The sequence below is a fragment of the Balaenoptera physalus genome (genome assembly GCF_965194825.1).
Source record: "Balaenoptera physalus genome assembly, chromosome: X".
NCBI classification, from domain to species: Eukaryota; Metazoa; Chordata; class Mammalia; order Artiodactyla; family Balaenopteridae; genus Balaenoptera; species Balaenoptera physalus.
The window spans coordinates 121,451,293-121,468,878 of NC_138903.1; the positions used below are offsets into that span (position 1 = coordinate 121,451,293).

Sequence of the window (17,586 nt, forward strand, 5' to 3'; positions counted from 1 at the left end):
GTGTCAGAAATAATCTGTGAGTCATCCACAAAAGTAAACTTGTGTTTAATGGGCTACAATACTGTTAAACTAATTGCACTTGTTATACTGTATGCAGTAATGATTTAAACCACAAGGAAGAAAAATGCAGCCAGGAAAGGTCTAGGGAAGGCAATAAAATTATCAAGGGTGACAGCTTCTGCATGAAAATATAGATTTAAAAAGATGAAAGCTTGTCCTTGTGGAAAGATAAAAGGATATATTGTCATGGACCATAAAATCATGAAAGATCTAGGTAGATAAACATGGGAGTTTTTTTTACTGAGTCCCAGGTCACCTGGATTAAGAACTTCTCTTCAATCTCTAGATAGCCTCACAAAAAAGAAATCAATTTACCAAAAACTATTTATTGATCAACTATAACTACATGCAATACAATGTGCAAAAGCAAAGTGCAAATATCCAGAAAGGATATACGGCTTGGTCTCACACCTCAAGAAGCATATAATGGGGAATGGATACAATAATATCAGATAATCAGATTAACAATACAAGATAACAATACACAGTACCTATGCAAGGGAATATATAACACTGTCATCTAAGTTGTCCACATAAGAAGGCCCGTGATGTCAGAGAAGGGAGAGGACACTACATGCCAGAATGATCAGAAATGACTTTATAGAAGGAAGGGTGGTTTGATCTAAACCATAAAAGACTGGTAAGATGTGCATGGATGGGGAAAAGGGGGTTGGAGCAGTATCCCACGGAAAGGGAAGAGCATAGCATGTTCTAAGGCACACAGCCAGTTAAGTACAGTATATGCTTAGAAAACAGATCTGGTTTGACCAGACCAATGAGTTTTTGTACAGGGGACATGGATAGGTATATACGGGGCCACATCAACAGGGAGCGATATTATGAAAGTGGCAACAGGGTGCAGGAGAAATGGGAAGAAAAGGCCAGACTGCAGGCAAAGAGAGAAGTTAGTCCACATGGAGTTCAATGAGCTGTTTAAGTCCTGGACCTGGAAGGTAATGGAAAGAAAGAGATGGAAAAGACAGTGTACTAGAAAATGGACAGAATTTGGTGACTGAGACCACATGGAAGGGTAAATAATGGGGGACGTCAAGGTTTTGAATCTAAAGACCTAGAAGTATAGTGAGCTCAGTAATAGATGTAAAGGGACTTCCCTGGTGGTCCAGTGGTAAAGAATCCGCCTTCCAATGCAGGGGACGCCGGTTCAATCCCTGGTCAGGGAACTAAGATCCCATATGCCACGGGGCAATTAAGCCCGCACGACACAATTACTGAGCTCGCACGCCTCAACGAGAGAGAGAAAACCCGCACGCCACAAGGAAAGATCCTGCATGCCTCAACGAAGATCCCGCGTACGGCAACTAAGACCCAATGCATCCCCCCAAAAAATCAATCAATCAATCAATCAATAAAATAAATATAAAAAAAAGAAAATAACCTATGTGGCCATGACAGATGAGTAGGTGATATCCTGGAAGAGGTGACGATAGTGAGGGAAATAAAACAGACTAAGGACTGAACCACAGGGGGCTCCATAGTCGGGGTGGGAGAAGCAGCACAGTGTTAGGAATTCAGATACTGTCCTGGGCAGTGGAGAAGTTAGAACCCAGGTGAGCAATTTGAGCAGCAGACAATGAATATAGGAGGAAAAAAAAGGGAAAGAGGTATTGCCTTTGACTAAAGGGACAGATTTCTATGGATACTGTTCTGATAGGATCTGCTTCCCCAGCTGGGGCTAACCAAGGCTCTTAAGGTTGAAGAAAAGAAGAGCACCTGATTGTGGTGGAAACTGAAAGTGAGAAGAAGGTAGACAATGCCCTAAATCAGGATGGGCTGTGTGCTCGTGCATGCGTGCATGCATGTGCGAGGTAGGGGGCAGGGTGTGTGAAGGAGAAGGCAAAGACACAGCGCCATCCGCTAGGTCTAGAGCAAGCAGCTGAGGGACGGGAAGAAGCAAGACCAACACATATAAAAGAATACAGTGTCCGCAGAAGTGAAAAGGTGTGTACCTGAGATTCTAAGGTTCCCGAGACTCAGTGAGTACAAGGAAGCAAGGTGAAGCAGATCAATGCGAGCCAGAGGAGCTGGAAAAGACAGCACACCCGAGGCTGCCCCTGCATTGGGTTTTATTAGGAGTAAAATTTTTGTTAGGCTAAGAGGAATTCAGAGGGAATTCCAGATGAGGAAATTATATGAGGGAAGCTTTGGAAGTTGGTGTGAGCATGGCACGTGGAAGGGACACAAAGGGGGAACAACCAACAGGAGTGGATGATTCTCGCTGGAAGTGAGAGTGATGGTGGACACAAAATATGTAGACACATTGAAAGGGTCGACAGGGGTGGCCCCGAGTACCATATTGAGTCATCTGCCCTTCATCCTAAGGGACTAGGAAACTACTGAAAGGTTCTGAGCGAGAATATATGATGGGAGAAGTACTGTTTTAACAAGATTAATTTGGGAGTATGGGGAAAGAGATGGAATGGGGAAGGGCGAAAGCAAGGAGACTAATGAGAAGATTAAATCAAATAGTCTGTGTGTAAAGTCCTAAGGGCTTGCCTGCACTAAGATGGAGATAAAAGGTTTAACAACGTGGCACCACAATGAGAGCTATGACAAAAGGTAGGATCAGTAGGACATGGTGACTATATATGGAGTGAGTGAGAAGAAAAGGATCAAAGGCAGTTTGGAGACTTAGGGAGCCAAAGAAAAATGTCACTGGTAATAGGAATAATAAAGACAAGGGATAAAATAAACTGGGCTGAAGGAGAAAATTATAATATCTGTCTTGGATACTAGAATTTAATGTTACAGTGGGGAATCCATATAGAGCCGTCTAGCAGGCAGCTAGAAATATGAGACTTAACAAAAAGGAAGAGTCAGGACGAGAGATATATCATCAATGGAAGTCATAGAAATGGATGTGCTTATCCAGAGAGATAGGATGTAAGTGAAGAGCAGAGGGAAGACATAGCCCCCCCAGAAAACTGACAATTAGGGAGAAGACACAGGATGAAACAAAATAAAAAGACACTAGGTTGCCAAGAAGGGGAAAAAAAAAAGGACCGTGGACCATCACAGAAACCAAGGGAGGAGAGTTTAAAGGAGGACATAATTGGCAGTGTCAACTGCAGCAGAGAAATGAGGAGAAAACGAAAAACAACACAACGGGTTCAGCAAGGAGGTCCCTGCTCTCCTCCAGGAGATGCAGCAGAGTAAGGTGAGAAGAAAGAATGCATGGGGCTAATGCAATAGTGGAGCCAGGAGTAGTGGGATGAAGGCAGCAGGCACCAAGCACTCATTAGAGAAGTTTGCAAGGTGAGGAATTAGACAGCCAGCTTGAGGAGACAAAAAGGTGAAGCACAGGTTTAATTCAAATTGGTGGGAAGACTTCTGAGTTGGACCACATAGGGGAAGAGTCCAGGGAAAATATAATAAGGTACTCAGGGCTCTTTGAAGAAAATTAAAAGTGAACATTTGCACATATGCGTACAGAAGTACCCAGAATGGAACATTAACTAACATCCAGTTACCTGGGCTTTCTGTAACGGTGCCATCCGACAGCAGAGCACCGCAGTGCACTTCATACAGATTTGTAGGAAAATGCTTTTGTAATTGTTAGAACCAGAGTCATGACTAGAATTTAATATGAGAGACAACGTGGAGCCATCAATGATTAATCCATATTCCTGATGTTCTGTCCATGCTCTGAAAAAGAAACACAATGCTATATTTGAATCTACTATACATTGCTATTTAGGAACTTTAAAAAACCACTCAGAGGAGGGTTATCATCAACCTGGTTCCTGCACCTGTAAATTCTAAAGAAGCAACCGTCTCTATTAATGGCACAACAGAGACTTTCTATCACATCTTTGAGACTCAAGCTGCCCATATAGATGGCACTAAGTTCTAAATATAAAAATAATGGACTTCTAGCAGCCAGTCTCCATATAAGAAACTCAAGGTGAATTTTGGAAATTACAGTTCCATCAAACTCTGATATGAAGACAAATCATCAATCTGAAAACTCCTTAACAATGCAGGGAAAAGACAAAATGGCTTTGGGGTATACAAATCACAGAAGATATTCTTAATATTTTTGCCCGAATGCCAAAACCTATCAATAGACCTGGCTTCTCAAATATGATGGACTACTAAAAAGACATAGTGTTCATTAAAGAATAGCATACAATAATGATATATGTTCCTTAAATAAGTATCACTTTATACTAGACTAGTGGTTTTCAACCATAGCCTTCCTATGAGAGTCATCTGGGCAGCTTGAAAAAAAGCCCATGTCTTAGGTTTATCCACAGACAAATTAAATCAGGGTATCTTGGGCAGGGCTTGGTTATATATAGGCATGTTTTAAAAGGCTCCATAGGTGATTCTCATGTATAGCCAGGATGAAGTAGTATTAGTTGCCAGGAAAGACAAATATAACAGGTGCTGGACTTCCCTGCTGGCGCAGTGGTTAGGAATCCGCCTGCCAATGCAGGGGACACGGGTTCAAGCCCTGGTCCGGGAAGATCCCACATGCCATGGAGCAACTAAGCCCGTGCGCCACAACTACTGAGTCCGCGCGCCTAGAGCCCTGCTCCGCAACAAGAGAAGCCACCGCAATGAGAAGCCCGCACACCGCAACCAAGAGTAGCCCCGCTCACCACAACTAGAGAAAGCCCGCGTGCAGCAACAAAGACCCAATGCAGCCAAAAATAAAATATAAATAAATTTATTAAAAAAAAATATATATATAACAGGTGCCAAGTATTTAAGAAAAACATATGGGGGAAAACTTACAACTGAGAAAATTCTATCAATTAACATTTTAATTTTTTTTTGCAATTAACAAAAAAACCACCGATTAATCAATTTCTGCTCAGGAAATCTTGGGTGCCATTTGAGAACTGCTGCAGTAGACGTATTAAACATAGCAGGATCTCATCGTTATACAATAGATTCATTTGTCTAATTTTATGCTCCTCAAAGCTTAATGTTTAAAGGAATCTTGCTAAAATTCCTGGGAATCTTGTTAAAGTGCACATTCTGATTCAGTAGTTTTGGGGTGGGACATGAGATTTTGCATTTCTAACAAGCTTCTGGTGATAATGGAGTTGCTGTTCTATGGACTATGAGTAGTGAGAGACTAATATGCCTCTTCCTTCCTTCCGTTCATGTTTTGCTTCATGATATTATGAGCATGTTTTATCTACTAATTAAAGAGATAGCAATCATGCATTCTCCTTTGCTCCCCTATTCACAGAGCTGACAATGAGCAGAAAACAATGGCTCAATAATCAATCAAGCGGCAAGAGGGAGGAGATATGGGAACATATGCATATGTATAACTGATTCACTTTGTTATAAAGCAGAAACTAACACACCATTGTAAAGCCATTATACTCCAATAAAGATGTTAAAAAAAAAATCAATCAAGCAGTATTTGGTCTCTAACTAGGCCATATAGAAGAATGGAAAGAATTATTAACTAATCTTTCTTTGGAGAACAGAAAATCTCCTTGGGGTAACAGAGGCACACATGAGAGAATATACCCAACCAAACATGATATTAAATGGTTAATATCTGAAAAGAATGGATACATGTATATGTGTAACTGAATCACTTTGTTGTACACCTGAAACTAACACAACGTTGTTAATCAACTATACTCCAATATAAAGTAAAAATTTTTTAAAAAAGGTTAATATCCAGTGATTGGGACAATAAATACACACCAGGAAAGAACAATGGTTTCTTTGTGAGGTATGATATCTGAAATGGAACTTAAAAGACAGGACAGAAAGAGGTGAAGAAAAGAAGGAATGTATGTGTGGTGCATTAGGAAAATAAGCTGAAAAGGTCACTTGGGGCCTTTGGTACGACCTGATTCTGTGGGTAATAGAGATCCACTAAAGGTTTCTGAGCAGGGCTGTGACATGGGCAGTACTTTATACCTAAGGACCACTCATCTGGCAGAGGGGCTTACGTGCTTTGAGGCACGAGTTACTAGGAATCTGATGTGGAGCACCAGTGGAGAGAGTGGGGACATGGGTAAGGCTTGGTGGCTGATTTGAAGTGGAAGGGACAAAGGAGCAGAACCTGGCAAAAGGGATTCTGTGTCTGATGCTTGTGTAACTTGGGGAAAGAGTGTACCCAACTCCAGATGAGTCAGGAAGAGGGAATGTTGAGATGGTGAGTTCAGTTTTCCATAAGCCCTGGCTTTTACAAAAGTGCCCAAGGGCTCCTGAATGGTGCTATGGACTGAATTGTGTCCCCCCCTGAAGTCCCATGTTGAAGCCCTAACCCTCAATGTGATGATATTTGGAAATGGGGCCTTTGGGAGATAAGTTTAGATGAAGTCATGAGAGTGGGGCCCTTATGATGGGATGATGGGATTAATATCCTTATAAAAAGAGGAAGAGACACCAGAGCTTCCTCTCTCTCTGCCAAGTAAGGACACAGCAAGAGGGCAGCTTTCTGCAAGCCAGGAAGGGGGACCTCACCAGAACTCGGCCATGTTGGCACCCTGATCCCAGACTTCTGGTCTCCAGAAATGTGAGAAATAAGTTTCTATCGTTTAAGCTACCTGGTCTCTTGTATTTCGTTATGGTAGCCTGAGCAGACTAAGATAAATGCAAGTAAAACACATGTAATCTGGACTGCCTTTATAAGTACCATTTGGTTAAAGGAAGGAGACATTTATCATAGGCAATTAATAAAAACCTGTTTACTCTCACTGATGTCCAAGTAACAGAAGAACAACAGCTGTTTTAAAATTGGCCATAGCTTCATGAATGTGGGCTATTCATTTTTAAAGTCTGTTTAAACACTAGTGATGAGGACACAGATAGAGCATAGTTGTTAAAAGCATGGGCTCTGGAATTGGGTAGGCTTGCTCTACACCTTATTAGCTGTGTTATCTCGAATAAGTCACTTCATCTCTCTGAGCCTTAGTTTCCCTATTTCTAACATGAAGAAAATAAGATTGTGTTACTGGGTTGCTGGGAAGATTAAATGAGAATAATTTAAAGTGCTTAATGTTGTTCCTGGAACAAAGAGGGCACTTAAGAAATGTGAAATAATATTATCTACGGGTCTTTGGATTTACTGCAGACACATCCTGTGGCATTCCAGAAGAGGAGATTGATTTGCTTACGGCCAAGGTAAATTCCAGTAATTGGTTTAGACAAAGCTAGGCCTTGGTCAATGTCAAGTATAGGAAAATGTAACTCTGGGTATTGAATTATTGTGGATCAGTGGCTTTCCTTGAGAACCTTAGATTCTACAGGTTCTTCGTAAGCAGCTTGTTGAAAGCAGTCCAGTCGCCATGCTATCAAGTATTTGGTCTCCTTTGGAGCACTGGGGCATGAAAATTCACAAAGAAAATGGCTCCAGGACCTCGACCTGCATGGAAACTGTTTTAGAGACTGATTTTATTACATTCAATTTAAGAGACCATGAAAAGGAATGTTTTTTCTTAACATGGACCAGGACAGAGTATCAATGATAAGTACCCAGACCCTAAGTATTTAGAAAATGAACCACTTTTCTAAAGCTTGAGAAGGGCAGGGTTTTCTTTTAAATGAAAGAAGGGGTGGAAAGTGCCAAATAATCTCAAACGGGCCATTAGCCAAGTCCTCAGGAAAGGTTCTAACTTACAAGGCTAAAGCACCTGCAATGAAAGACTGATAAATTACAGAAAACGGAGCCTTCTGCATAAACAGCTGTGATTTACATCTGTACCAATGTCTAAATATAACAAATTGATGTACTTTCTTACTTTTTAAGGCTTCTAGTACTTTTAGGAAATTCATGCAGCAACTTTTTACGATATTCAATCAACAACTCATGTAATCGATCTTCTTTCCGTTCGCTTTCTTGGATGGTTTTGGTGGTCAGTTCCAAGAGCTCGGTGCTGGTTTGGAAAAGGCGGCAGGCATAGCAGGTGGATTTGGCTGTTTCCATCTTGTCCCCAGTAAGCACCCAGACTTTCAGACCTGCTGCGTGCAGGGCTTCAATGGTCTCAGCGGCTTGATCTTGTAGCCTGGAAACACAAAGGAAACCTTGTTATCTTTGAAAATTCCTGACACAGATTCTACAAGAAGGCTTGTTAAAGAGAATATCCTTATAATTCATAGCAATTCTGGAGTCCTGACATGTTTTAACAGTTGTTTTTCTTATATATCCTCTACCATTTCTGAGCATACTCTTTCTGGCATAGTTTTACTTATTAAAGTACATTTCAAACAATGAGGTTTGGAAAGTTTATGTTTTCTATCTCACTATACAAATACTTAACATGGTTCAAAACAGAAAGGGCCAGACACAGTCTAATGAGATATTGAAGGAAGTTAGCGAATCCCCATTCCTGAGGAGCTGGAAGTTTAGGAAAGCCAACCATTCTGAAGGAGATTTTAAGCATTATTCTGAAAGGCAAGGGTAGAAGAAGAGTGATACTTTGCATTCCTTTCGGTCAGAGAATAACAATGAAAGTAGACTAAATGAATTCTATTAGAACTTTAATACCTTCCAATGAATATATGTTTATAACTTCATGTTTGGGTTAAGCCTCACAATTTGCATTCATAGCTTCTAGAAAACTCCTAAAATAGAACCTAAAACTTATTTTTTCAAGCAGATCAATTCTGGAGCCCTATAATCATGCCCGGCAGAGCTCAGCCTGTATGGTTAGAGCAAATTATTTTAAAGTATGCAAAAATATGCTCTAGTCTGTTAAACCAGGTTAGAATGAGCTCTCATGTTGTTTGCTCAACCTTGAATTTCCCTTCTGCTCATCTGCCTTTCAAAATTGTACCTATTCTACCAAGCACCAACTCAAATGGTGTCTCTAGCACAAAGCTTCCTACGCATAGTAAGACTACTTCATAAATACCTGCATAAATGAAGGGATGGCTTAGTAAGTACTCAAAAGACCTTAGCGATGACAGATTCATTCTTCTAAGCCACAAATATTTAACTTAAAAATTATTCCCACAAACAGTTCAAAATCTGATGTACAGACAAAGCTGAATCAAAGATTTCAAAACTTGAGAATGAATTACCAATCTGGACAGATACCACCCTAAATGACTGGTCATTAAAATAACAAGAATATCATTTTCTAGTTACTTGTCTTCCACTGCAGTGGCTCCAATTAAATTCATGTTTGTCTCAATCTCATCAAAAACCTTTTCCATTTTTTCTTCTCTGTCTTGTAAGGCCATTTTTGCCTCTATGAGCTGTCTGTTAATTCTTTCATAATCATCTGGAGCAATTTCTTTGAAGGCTACGCAAAGTGTCCGATACCCATCCTAGAAGCAAGGTAGGAGATCTCTAGTTATCCAAATAATGAATAAAAACAAACAAACAAAACACACTCTTTAAATACTCTTGCATTACCATACAAAAGAGAAATTCTGACTAATTTCCTTTTCAGTTAAAAAAGGGGAAAAAAAGAGAAAGAACAGATTGCACTGGGTTAACATTCAATTAGGTTCGGAATAACAAAATAATAGCTCTTGGGGTTAAAAAAAAAAAAAAAAGCAGAACATAAAACAAAGATTCTTGAAAAGTCTTCAAAGGGTGCAAATTCTGAACAGAAACTTGCTCCAGGATGTTTTATATTAAAATAAGGAAAATAATATTACAAAATCCCCAAATATAAAAATAGACCATAAAAATTAGCTAAAATTCATTTAAACAGTCCTTTAAATAGCAATCCATAGACATAGTCATCTCTAGCATTTCTCTATGACTACTGGGGGGAGGGGGTGTAGGCTCACCATTGCATTACGTTCCACATGGACTTTAGTTAACTCAATTTCATGATTTTGCACCCTGGGGAAAACTGCTGAGTCGGCTCCTTTACAAAAGAGAAGTATGTCTCCTAAAATAAAGAATCAGAGTACTTGACTTACTTAGAATTGGGATTTTAATAATAGATAACTATTAAGGTGGCCTCTCCCACCCAGCAGCTGTGTATCCTGAGCCTGCCTTGGAATGTTCATCCAAATGGAAGCAGACAACTTGACCTTTACTCTGTCAGGACAACATTCACCACCTCTTGGGACCAATACAGACATAACTAATATCCCAGAGTTTACAACATGCACCTCTGTTAAAAGAAACTTCCTTCAAGTGAATCACAGAAGACGGTGCTTGTGTCAAGGAGCTGCATCTGAATTCTCTTTGAGGATGTTGTCAACCATGGTCTAAAGTTCACATGTGGCATCTACAGATGTCAAGGACCAAACTCAAGCTCAAACAAGATAAAATCATTTTGAAAGACTATACACATTAGCTTTTAAAACAGCAGCTTGAAGGTTTTCACCGGAAACTGGAGAATGCTAGCACAACTGCAGCTTTATACGAGTCCATGCACCCAGGAAAGTAGACAGCACCATTAAGAAGGACACTCTGACCGTATAAGGCAAAGTGCTAAGTTCAAAAAGTTAAAAAAGGGTAGCTCTGAGGTCAAGGCCCTTGATAGGCCACTTCCTCAGACATCTTACCATCTGCAGTAAAACGTGGGCGTGCATGTGTACAGGTAAGAACAGCAAGTATTCCAAATGTTAGGTGTTTTTTAAAAAATTTTCTCTCACATAGCCACAATGTATTTAAAAGTCATAAAACAAATTCCACATTTACATATAATGAAATCAGCACTGTGACTTTGCAGTCACACCACAAAGTATGAATAAGGTAGGATATATTCCCTGAAGGGTAGGTCTAAATCTTCCCATTCTCATATTAAGACATTTTCAATAGATTTAATACTAAAAAGTAAATTACTAGGAAATAAATCAAGGATATTTTGGAAAACCACCTGGAGACAGACAGACAGACAGACACAGACACAGACACAGACACAGACACAGACACAGACACACACACACACACACACACACACACACACACAGAGGAATATGAGAGCCCACAAACGAAGCAGGAATGCTACCCATGGGTCTTGCTGAACCTGAGCAGAAGGCATCCCAGTCACCATGGCTCCTCCCAAGAACATGGGGGAACCCTGAAATGATGGTACTGTTTCCCCTGCAAAGGGCAAGCTTCTTTACTGCGGTAAACAAACAGCCCAGGGTGCTAGAGTAAAATCACATGCCCTTTCCCAGCAGTCAGGCCCTTAGTCATCTCTAGCTTACCTGCTTCCAGGAAGTGTAAAGCAGTGGGGAATTAGGAAGGTCAGAGAGGGATAACCAGCAACTCTCTACACTCATAGATTCTACTGCTAGTAATCTCAAACCATCCAGTTGTAGCGGGCTGCTGCAGGTAGACATTGGTGGTGATTGGTTAGTACCCTGAACTGTGAAAAAGTCACCCTTTTAGTTCCTGTTTGGACATCCAAGACTGAGGGGTAGAGTTCACTTTCCAAGAAAATGCATATATTGTCATACCAGGGGTTCTGCCACTGACAATTTGACAAACTGAACATGTGCTTGTATAAATACATTAAGGCGTATACAAAAGCTTTGCACAACTTTCGGTAATCATACACTACTACGTGAAATGCTTTTCTCTCTTGAAGTAGTTGATCAACATACAAATCTACAAATGGAAAAAGAAAAAGTCAAGTTTTAAAAATGCATACCTGATGGAGTCTTCACAACTACACTCATACGACGGCGGACAGAATCGAAGTTTAAGGTGTGAAGAAGTTCATACCTTTAATAGAAAAAAAAAAGAGAAAAGTGAAATACCTAGACCAAGATAAAACATAAAAGAAACATCTTAAGTTAACAGAGCTCTCCTCTTTGGATAAGGGTTGCTAGTTGTGGGCACAACGGGTGCTTTCCATTGTGTCTTTGGAATTTCTCTGCGCTTAGAACATGCTGTCAGAGGATACCAGTGTTGGTTAAGGGTTATCTATATCTTCTCATTATATAACTTAAAATAGTAAGGAGAGACTGACTGCATAGGAATGAGGAACAAAGAGCTGTCCTGCGAAGCTACATCTGGAGACGGTCTAGAAATAGTCTCACCCTGCCAAGTATTTTAATCATCTATGGAGTGCCTACTATGTGTCAGGCACAGTGATTGACGCTGGACAATAGACACACATCTTCCCTTAAGGCGCTTACCAAATGATAAGGGAGACAGAGGGTAATGAGATGACTACCCCCTAGTCTTCCAAATACTGTAACAAAGGAACACACAGGGGAGATGTGGGAGCACAGACGGAAGGCATCTGAAGGAAGGCTTCCTGGAAGAGGTGGTGCCTGAGCTGTGTTTTGCAGGAGTGACACGATGAAGAAAGGATATCATGGCACTCTGAGTATAGAGAAGAGTATGTGCAAAGGCACAGCAACATGAGAGCATGTGGCCCATTGGGGGACTTACAGTAGTTCACGTAAGGCTTGAGATCTAGTTGATAGGGGAGTAGCAAGAGAGGTAGGCAGGGGCTGGGACCTGAGAACATTGTGGGCCATTTCAGAGATTTGGAATTTCATCCTAAGGGCAACAGGAATCCACTGAAGGGTATAAACAGTCGATTGACATGATCAGATTTGTGTGTAAATGGCTAAGCTACTCACCAGATGAAAGGATGAAGAAGAAGAAAGTTTCTAAGACTTATTACAAAAAATGTGAGGAAATAATTTCTTGAAAATAAATAACTTGTATACAAGTATTTACTAGAAAGCTTCTCTTTGATGGGAGTGAGCGGGTCATTGGTTTTGGGATGTGTATGTATAAGACATCTACTTGCAGCACAGTATCTCATTTGTTGTTGGCCAGATGGGGGCACTGTTGTGAACCGGCTAGAATCTGGACTTTGACAATGACCTGGGGCTCCTGGCAGTCAGGCCAAAGAGCCTTCTTCTGGTTCCTCTGGCTCTTGAACACTCCTTCCCAAAGGGGCATATTCCCTAAGCACATCTACATGTGTTACATGTTTCTGTGATGGGTCTCACGAAATGCTAGGGGTCAGAATGGAAGTCAGATAATTACATACCAAGTTCTTACAAAGAATTCAAATTAATCACAGGGGCTAATTAAAATCCGCTATTAAGCCAAGGTGGTTTTGTTTGTTGGGGTCTCTGTAGTGGGAAAAAAAAAAAAAAGAAATGTGGAGCTACGGCTGCATCAGAGTACTTGCCCTGAGGCTCACACCCAAGCATCTAGAACAAGAGAAAGCTTCTGACTCCAAAGCTGCCATGTCTGGTAGGGCTTGCAATCCCAGAATGATTGGTTGGGTTCTGGACAGCAGAAGGTTTCATGCATGTTCACTGATTTTTCTTGCAGCATGTGTTGGAGACCTGAAATGGCATCTAAAATTCAGAAAAGTCCAGGCAGACGCTCATTCAGGCTACTGGACCCATATGTGAACAAAATTGGAATCATTTACACCTCAAATGCTAGTTTCTGCCATTCTATGAAAAATGTCTTCTCCTACTCCAACTACATTTACATAAAGCTCTGAACTGGGAGAGCAGAGTCCTACATTTATAGATGCGATCAGTCCCCTTTGCTGCCCTTCCTAAATCCATCTAAGGTGGACTGTGGAGTTAAGAAGTCACAATCATCAAACATACAGTGCTACTTACTCTTCTATTTCTTTTCTTTGGTTCTCTACTCTCATATGACCATTCCGCATTCCTACAAACGTGAACCCATACCTGCGAAACACAATAAAAAAGACCTTTGTGTATCTTTAAAGAATAATTAATTTCCTCTTGCGCTGGCATTATTCATACTTGTTTATTGTTTTCTTCTCTTTCATAAGATCTCAATCTATAACTGTACTTCCTTTTACTCACTGAGATGTTAACACAGAGCAAGTCAATGCCCAGTCACAAATCGTAACCAAGAAAGAGGCAATTTGTAATTCCAGTTCTGTAGCTAACACAAGGGGTGAGTTTTATCCACTTAATTAGCTTGGGCTTCATGGATAAAACAGGACTTTCAGTTACCAAATGATATCAAAATTGCTGGGAGCACTTCAGCAAAAACGTGTGTTGTACAAAAAGTGGCCATTATTATAGGATTTGCAAACTATAATATGAATATTTGGACTTCTGGCTGGAATGCATAAATAGTAATGCAAGTTACATCTATGCATTGCTATTTTCTTTTTGGTCTTAACTGGTTAGGTTTGAGAATTTTTTTCAAACTTTCAGATAAAGTAGCTTGGCTCCTTATTAAAGAATAAGGATACTTATAAGATAAGATTATTGAAGCAAATAAGAGAAGGAACAAAGTAACTCCTGTCCTCCTGTGATTTCGCTTTCTCAGGAGAAGTACAAGAACTGTTTAATTTTTTTTACTCTTCAAAAATGTTAATGTATTTTTCTACAACTTATTTCTGGGTTTTAAAACAGCATTACTGAGGTATAACTGATAGAGAACTGCAAATACCTAATGTGTGCAATTTGATGAGTTTGGACACATGAATACGTCTGTGATACCATCACCACAATCAAGGTAGAGACATATCCCAACATTTCTCATGTTCTTTGTGTCCCCTTTGCTTTTTTGTTGTTTGTGGTAAGAACATTTAACATATGAGATCTACTCTCTTAACAAATTTGGAAGTGAAAATACCATATTGTTAACTATAGGCAGAACTGTACGTCTCGAAATTATTCAACTAGCGTAACGTACGTGCTTACCTTTTAGCTCCTTTGACCAAAGCTATTTCATCTGGTGAAGAGGACATATAGGTTAATTCAGCTGATTCTGTAACTCCATCAACAGTATCATTTGTTTTAATTTCTACAGTATGACATAAACACAAGGCACGCAGAAAGAGCTCTTCTCGATTCTATTGAACAGTAACAGAAAAATCATTATATTAGTTTCACTGTGAACACTTGGTAACTAGTCAATGAACAGAGAAAAGTTATTAATGTGAGAGAATGTTATAACCTCCAGCAAACTGAGTAGCAAAAACTTATAAATTCATAATACTCAAATGAACTATATATTCTCCTAGTCCCTACCAACATGCCTGGTTCTCAGCTAACACACCCTAGGGGCTATGTTAACTCATTCAAGTTACTGTAGTGCCACCTAATACCAAAGCAGCGACATCTCCATGGCCTAAAAGAGTTCATTCAATTCTAATTCACAATCTGGCAATAGCTCAGGTGCAGGGAGACTCTGGTTCATTTCATGCCTAGATACTGCTGGGATTTGAATGATTTTAATAGACATCATTCTTGGAGCAGCTCATATTTTTAAAGATAAAGCACCAAAAATTATGATCACACAGTCAAGTGAAAGTTTTACCCAAATGCCATTTTTCATAATGCTCTCTTCTTATAAATTCTACTTGTTTACAAATTCCGGAGTTGTCCATAAAATAAGAAAGGTGAAGTTGAAAGAACAAACCAACAGTTATCCAAAAGTCTATGTCACGTGCCCAAATCCTGAATGTCTACTATGCTAACACATGCCTATATAAATTGATTTCTCAAGGTAAAATGGTAACGCAGAAAATGCCACCTTATCTGCTTTGTCAAAATACGGTAAGGGTCCATCAGTTTGAGAGAGTCCATCAGCCTCCTGAGTTACACCTTTATACTTATGCCCATCAATGCAGCATTCAATGAATTCCATGCTATTTTCAGTGAGTGTTCCAGTCTTATCAGTAAATACATAATCCACCTAAAAACAAGAACACAAACATATGCATTCTTTCTTCAATGTGATTAATTTTCTATAAGGCATACCTAAGGATATTTTCATATCCATAGAAATCACCTTTTCTAAAAACTTGTCAAATGTCAGGTAATTACAGAAGCAATATTATCAAATGAATGAGAAATGAAGAAGTATTTTTAAAGATACTGAAATAGTATCACATGTCTAAGGTAGACTTACTCAAATGTAGGAGATTAATAGGCAGGAAAAATGTGGCTATTTTATCAAACTAAGACCCCTTCAATTTAACACCGACCTGTTTTGATATAAAGAAGTTAACATAAGAAAAGTCAATTTTACAAGTGGGAAACAATTTACTGACCATTATTTCTCTCTCTCTCTGACATACTGACACACGCATGCGTGCGCACGCACGCACACACACACACACACAGAGAAAACATACTGGATAGGAACTTAAACTAACTGGGATGTAACAAAACTTTTCTTTGAAAAGTAATATTTTCTATAAATATACTGGATTGAAGTAAAATGCATTGTGTCATAGAATGTATATAAGAGTTACAGAATATAGACAGACGGGGAAATAATGTTACTTAATTAGACACAGTAAGTCAATGATGATCAAAAATATAAATGAAATTTCTTTCCACATACTATGTATATTTTCAGATACTCCTCCAAAAAATTTCCAAATTAAAATAAAGGAGCAGAGTTTATAATGATAGGTTAAAGTATAATATAAGCATACTTTCATAAATAATGGAAAAAATAGGCTATGAAATAAATTTGCCATGTAAAATAAGCCATTTTGAGCATTTTCATTTTATCCCAGTTTTTATCTCTTCTATTTATAACATCTGGCTTTTGGAAACCCACAATTTTATCCTCCTTTTTGGCAATTTATACTTAAATAGTTAAAATTATGGGCTGACAGGAACAAGCATAAGTACAAGATTAAGGTTTTTATTATGTAAGGGAGAAAGAGATGAACTGCAGCAGTAGTTGCTTTCTAATTATTTTTCAAAGCATTTCACGGTAGCAGCACTGGCACAAATATAGCATTCCAATCTTCTCTTTTTTTTCCTGTTAGCCAGCCAAGTTTGAATTCTCTCTTTAAATTAATCCAAGTGGTATTATTCCTGTATCATTTAGATTTTTCCAGTTAAAATGAAATTCTTTGGGGCTTTTTTTCTGATCAAAATTATTAACCTTCATTTTCCCCCCGAAGGTTGTCCCGTGTTGCTGCAGCTCCTGCACTTGGATGAGCATTAACCCATTTTGAAATCTTTTATAGATGACAAAGGTAATAGCTTTAAAAAATAAAGTGCAGGGACTTCCCTGGTGGCGCAGTCGTTGAGAATCCACCTGCCGAAGCGGGGAACACGGATTCGATCCCTGGTCCGGGAAGATCCCACATGCCGTGGAGCAACTAAGCCCGTGCGTCTCAACTACTGAGCCTGCGCGCCTAGAGCCTGAGAGCCACAACTACTGAGCCCACGTGCCACAACTACTGAAGCCTGCGTGCCTAGAGCCCGTGCTCCACAACGAGAAGCCACCACAATGAGAAGCCCGCACACCGCAACGAGGAGTAGCCCCTGCTTGCCACAACTAGAGAAAGCCTGCGCGCAGCAACGAAGACCCAACGCAGCCAAAAATAAATAAAAAAAAATAAAGTGTATTTAAATAAAGTGTTGGCCTATATGTAACAGTTTGTGCACTATGGATCTGTGTACAATTAATCTCACAGGTATAGGCCAACAAACTATACCCTGATAGAGTAATTATCAAACTGTAGTCTGCATCACACTCACTTGCAGGGTGCTTGTTAAAACTCAGATCGCTGGGCTTTATCCCCAGAGTTTCTCATTCAGTAGCTCTGGGGTGGGGCTAGATAATGTGCACTTCTAATAAGTTCCCAGGTAATGCTGGTCCTGAGATCATGCTTT

The 17,586-nt window shown here is 39.7% G+C and overlaps 1 protein-coding gene across 11 annotated transcripts in view; it reads right to left on the reverse strand.

Annotated features, from left to right (window-relative positions):
- The window catches only part of ATP11C (ATPase phospholipid transporting 11C (ATP11C blood group)), a 172,983-nt gene that overhangs the window by 44,226 nt on the left and 111,171 nt on the right, over positions 1-17,586 (reverse strand). For all 11 annotated transcript variants that reach the window (XM_082445244.1, XM_082445251.1, XM_082445249.1 and 8 more), the window contains 8 exons: positions 15,479-15,640; positions 14,644-14,795; positions 13,579-13,650; positions 11,625-11,698; positions 9,802-9,905; positions 9,149-9,330; positions 7,800-8,063; positions 3,549-3,723 (listed from right to left, as the gene is read on the reverse strand). In XM_082445244.1, coding sequence (XP_082301370.1) covers positions 3,549-3,723; positions 7,800-8,063; positions 9,149-9,330; positions 9,802-9,905; positions 11,625-11,698; positions 13,579-13,650; positions 14,644-14,795; positions 15,479-15,640 — 1,185 coding nt within the window. The remainder of the gene's footprint in view (positions 1-3,548; positions 3,724-7,799; positions 8,064-9,148; positions 9,331-9,801; positions 9,906-11,624; positions 11,699-13,578; positions 13,651-14,643; positions 14,796-15,478; positions 15,641-17,586) is intronic.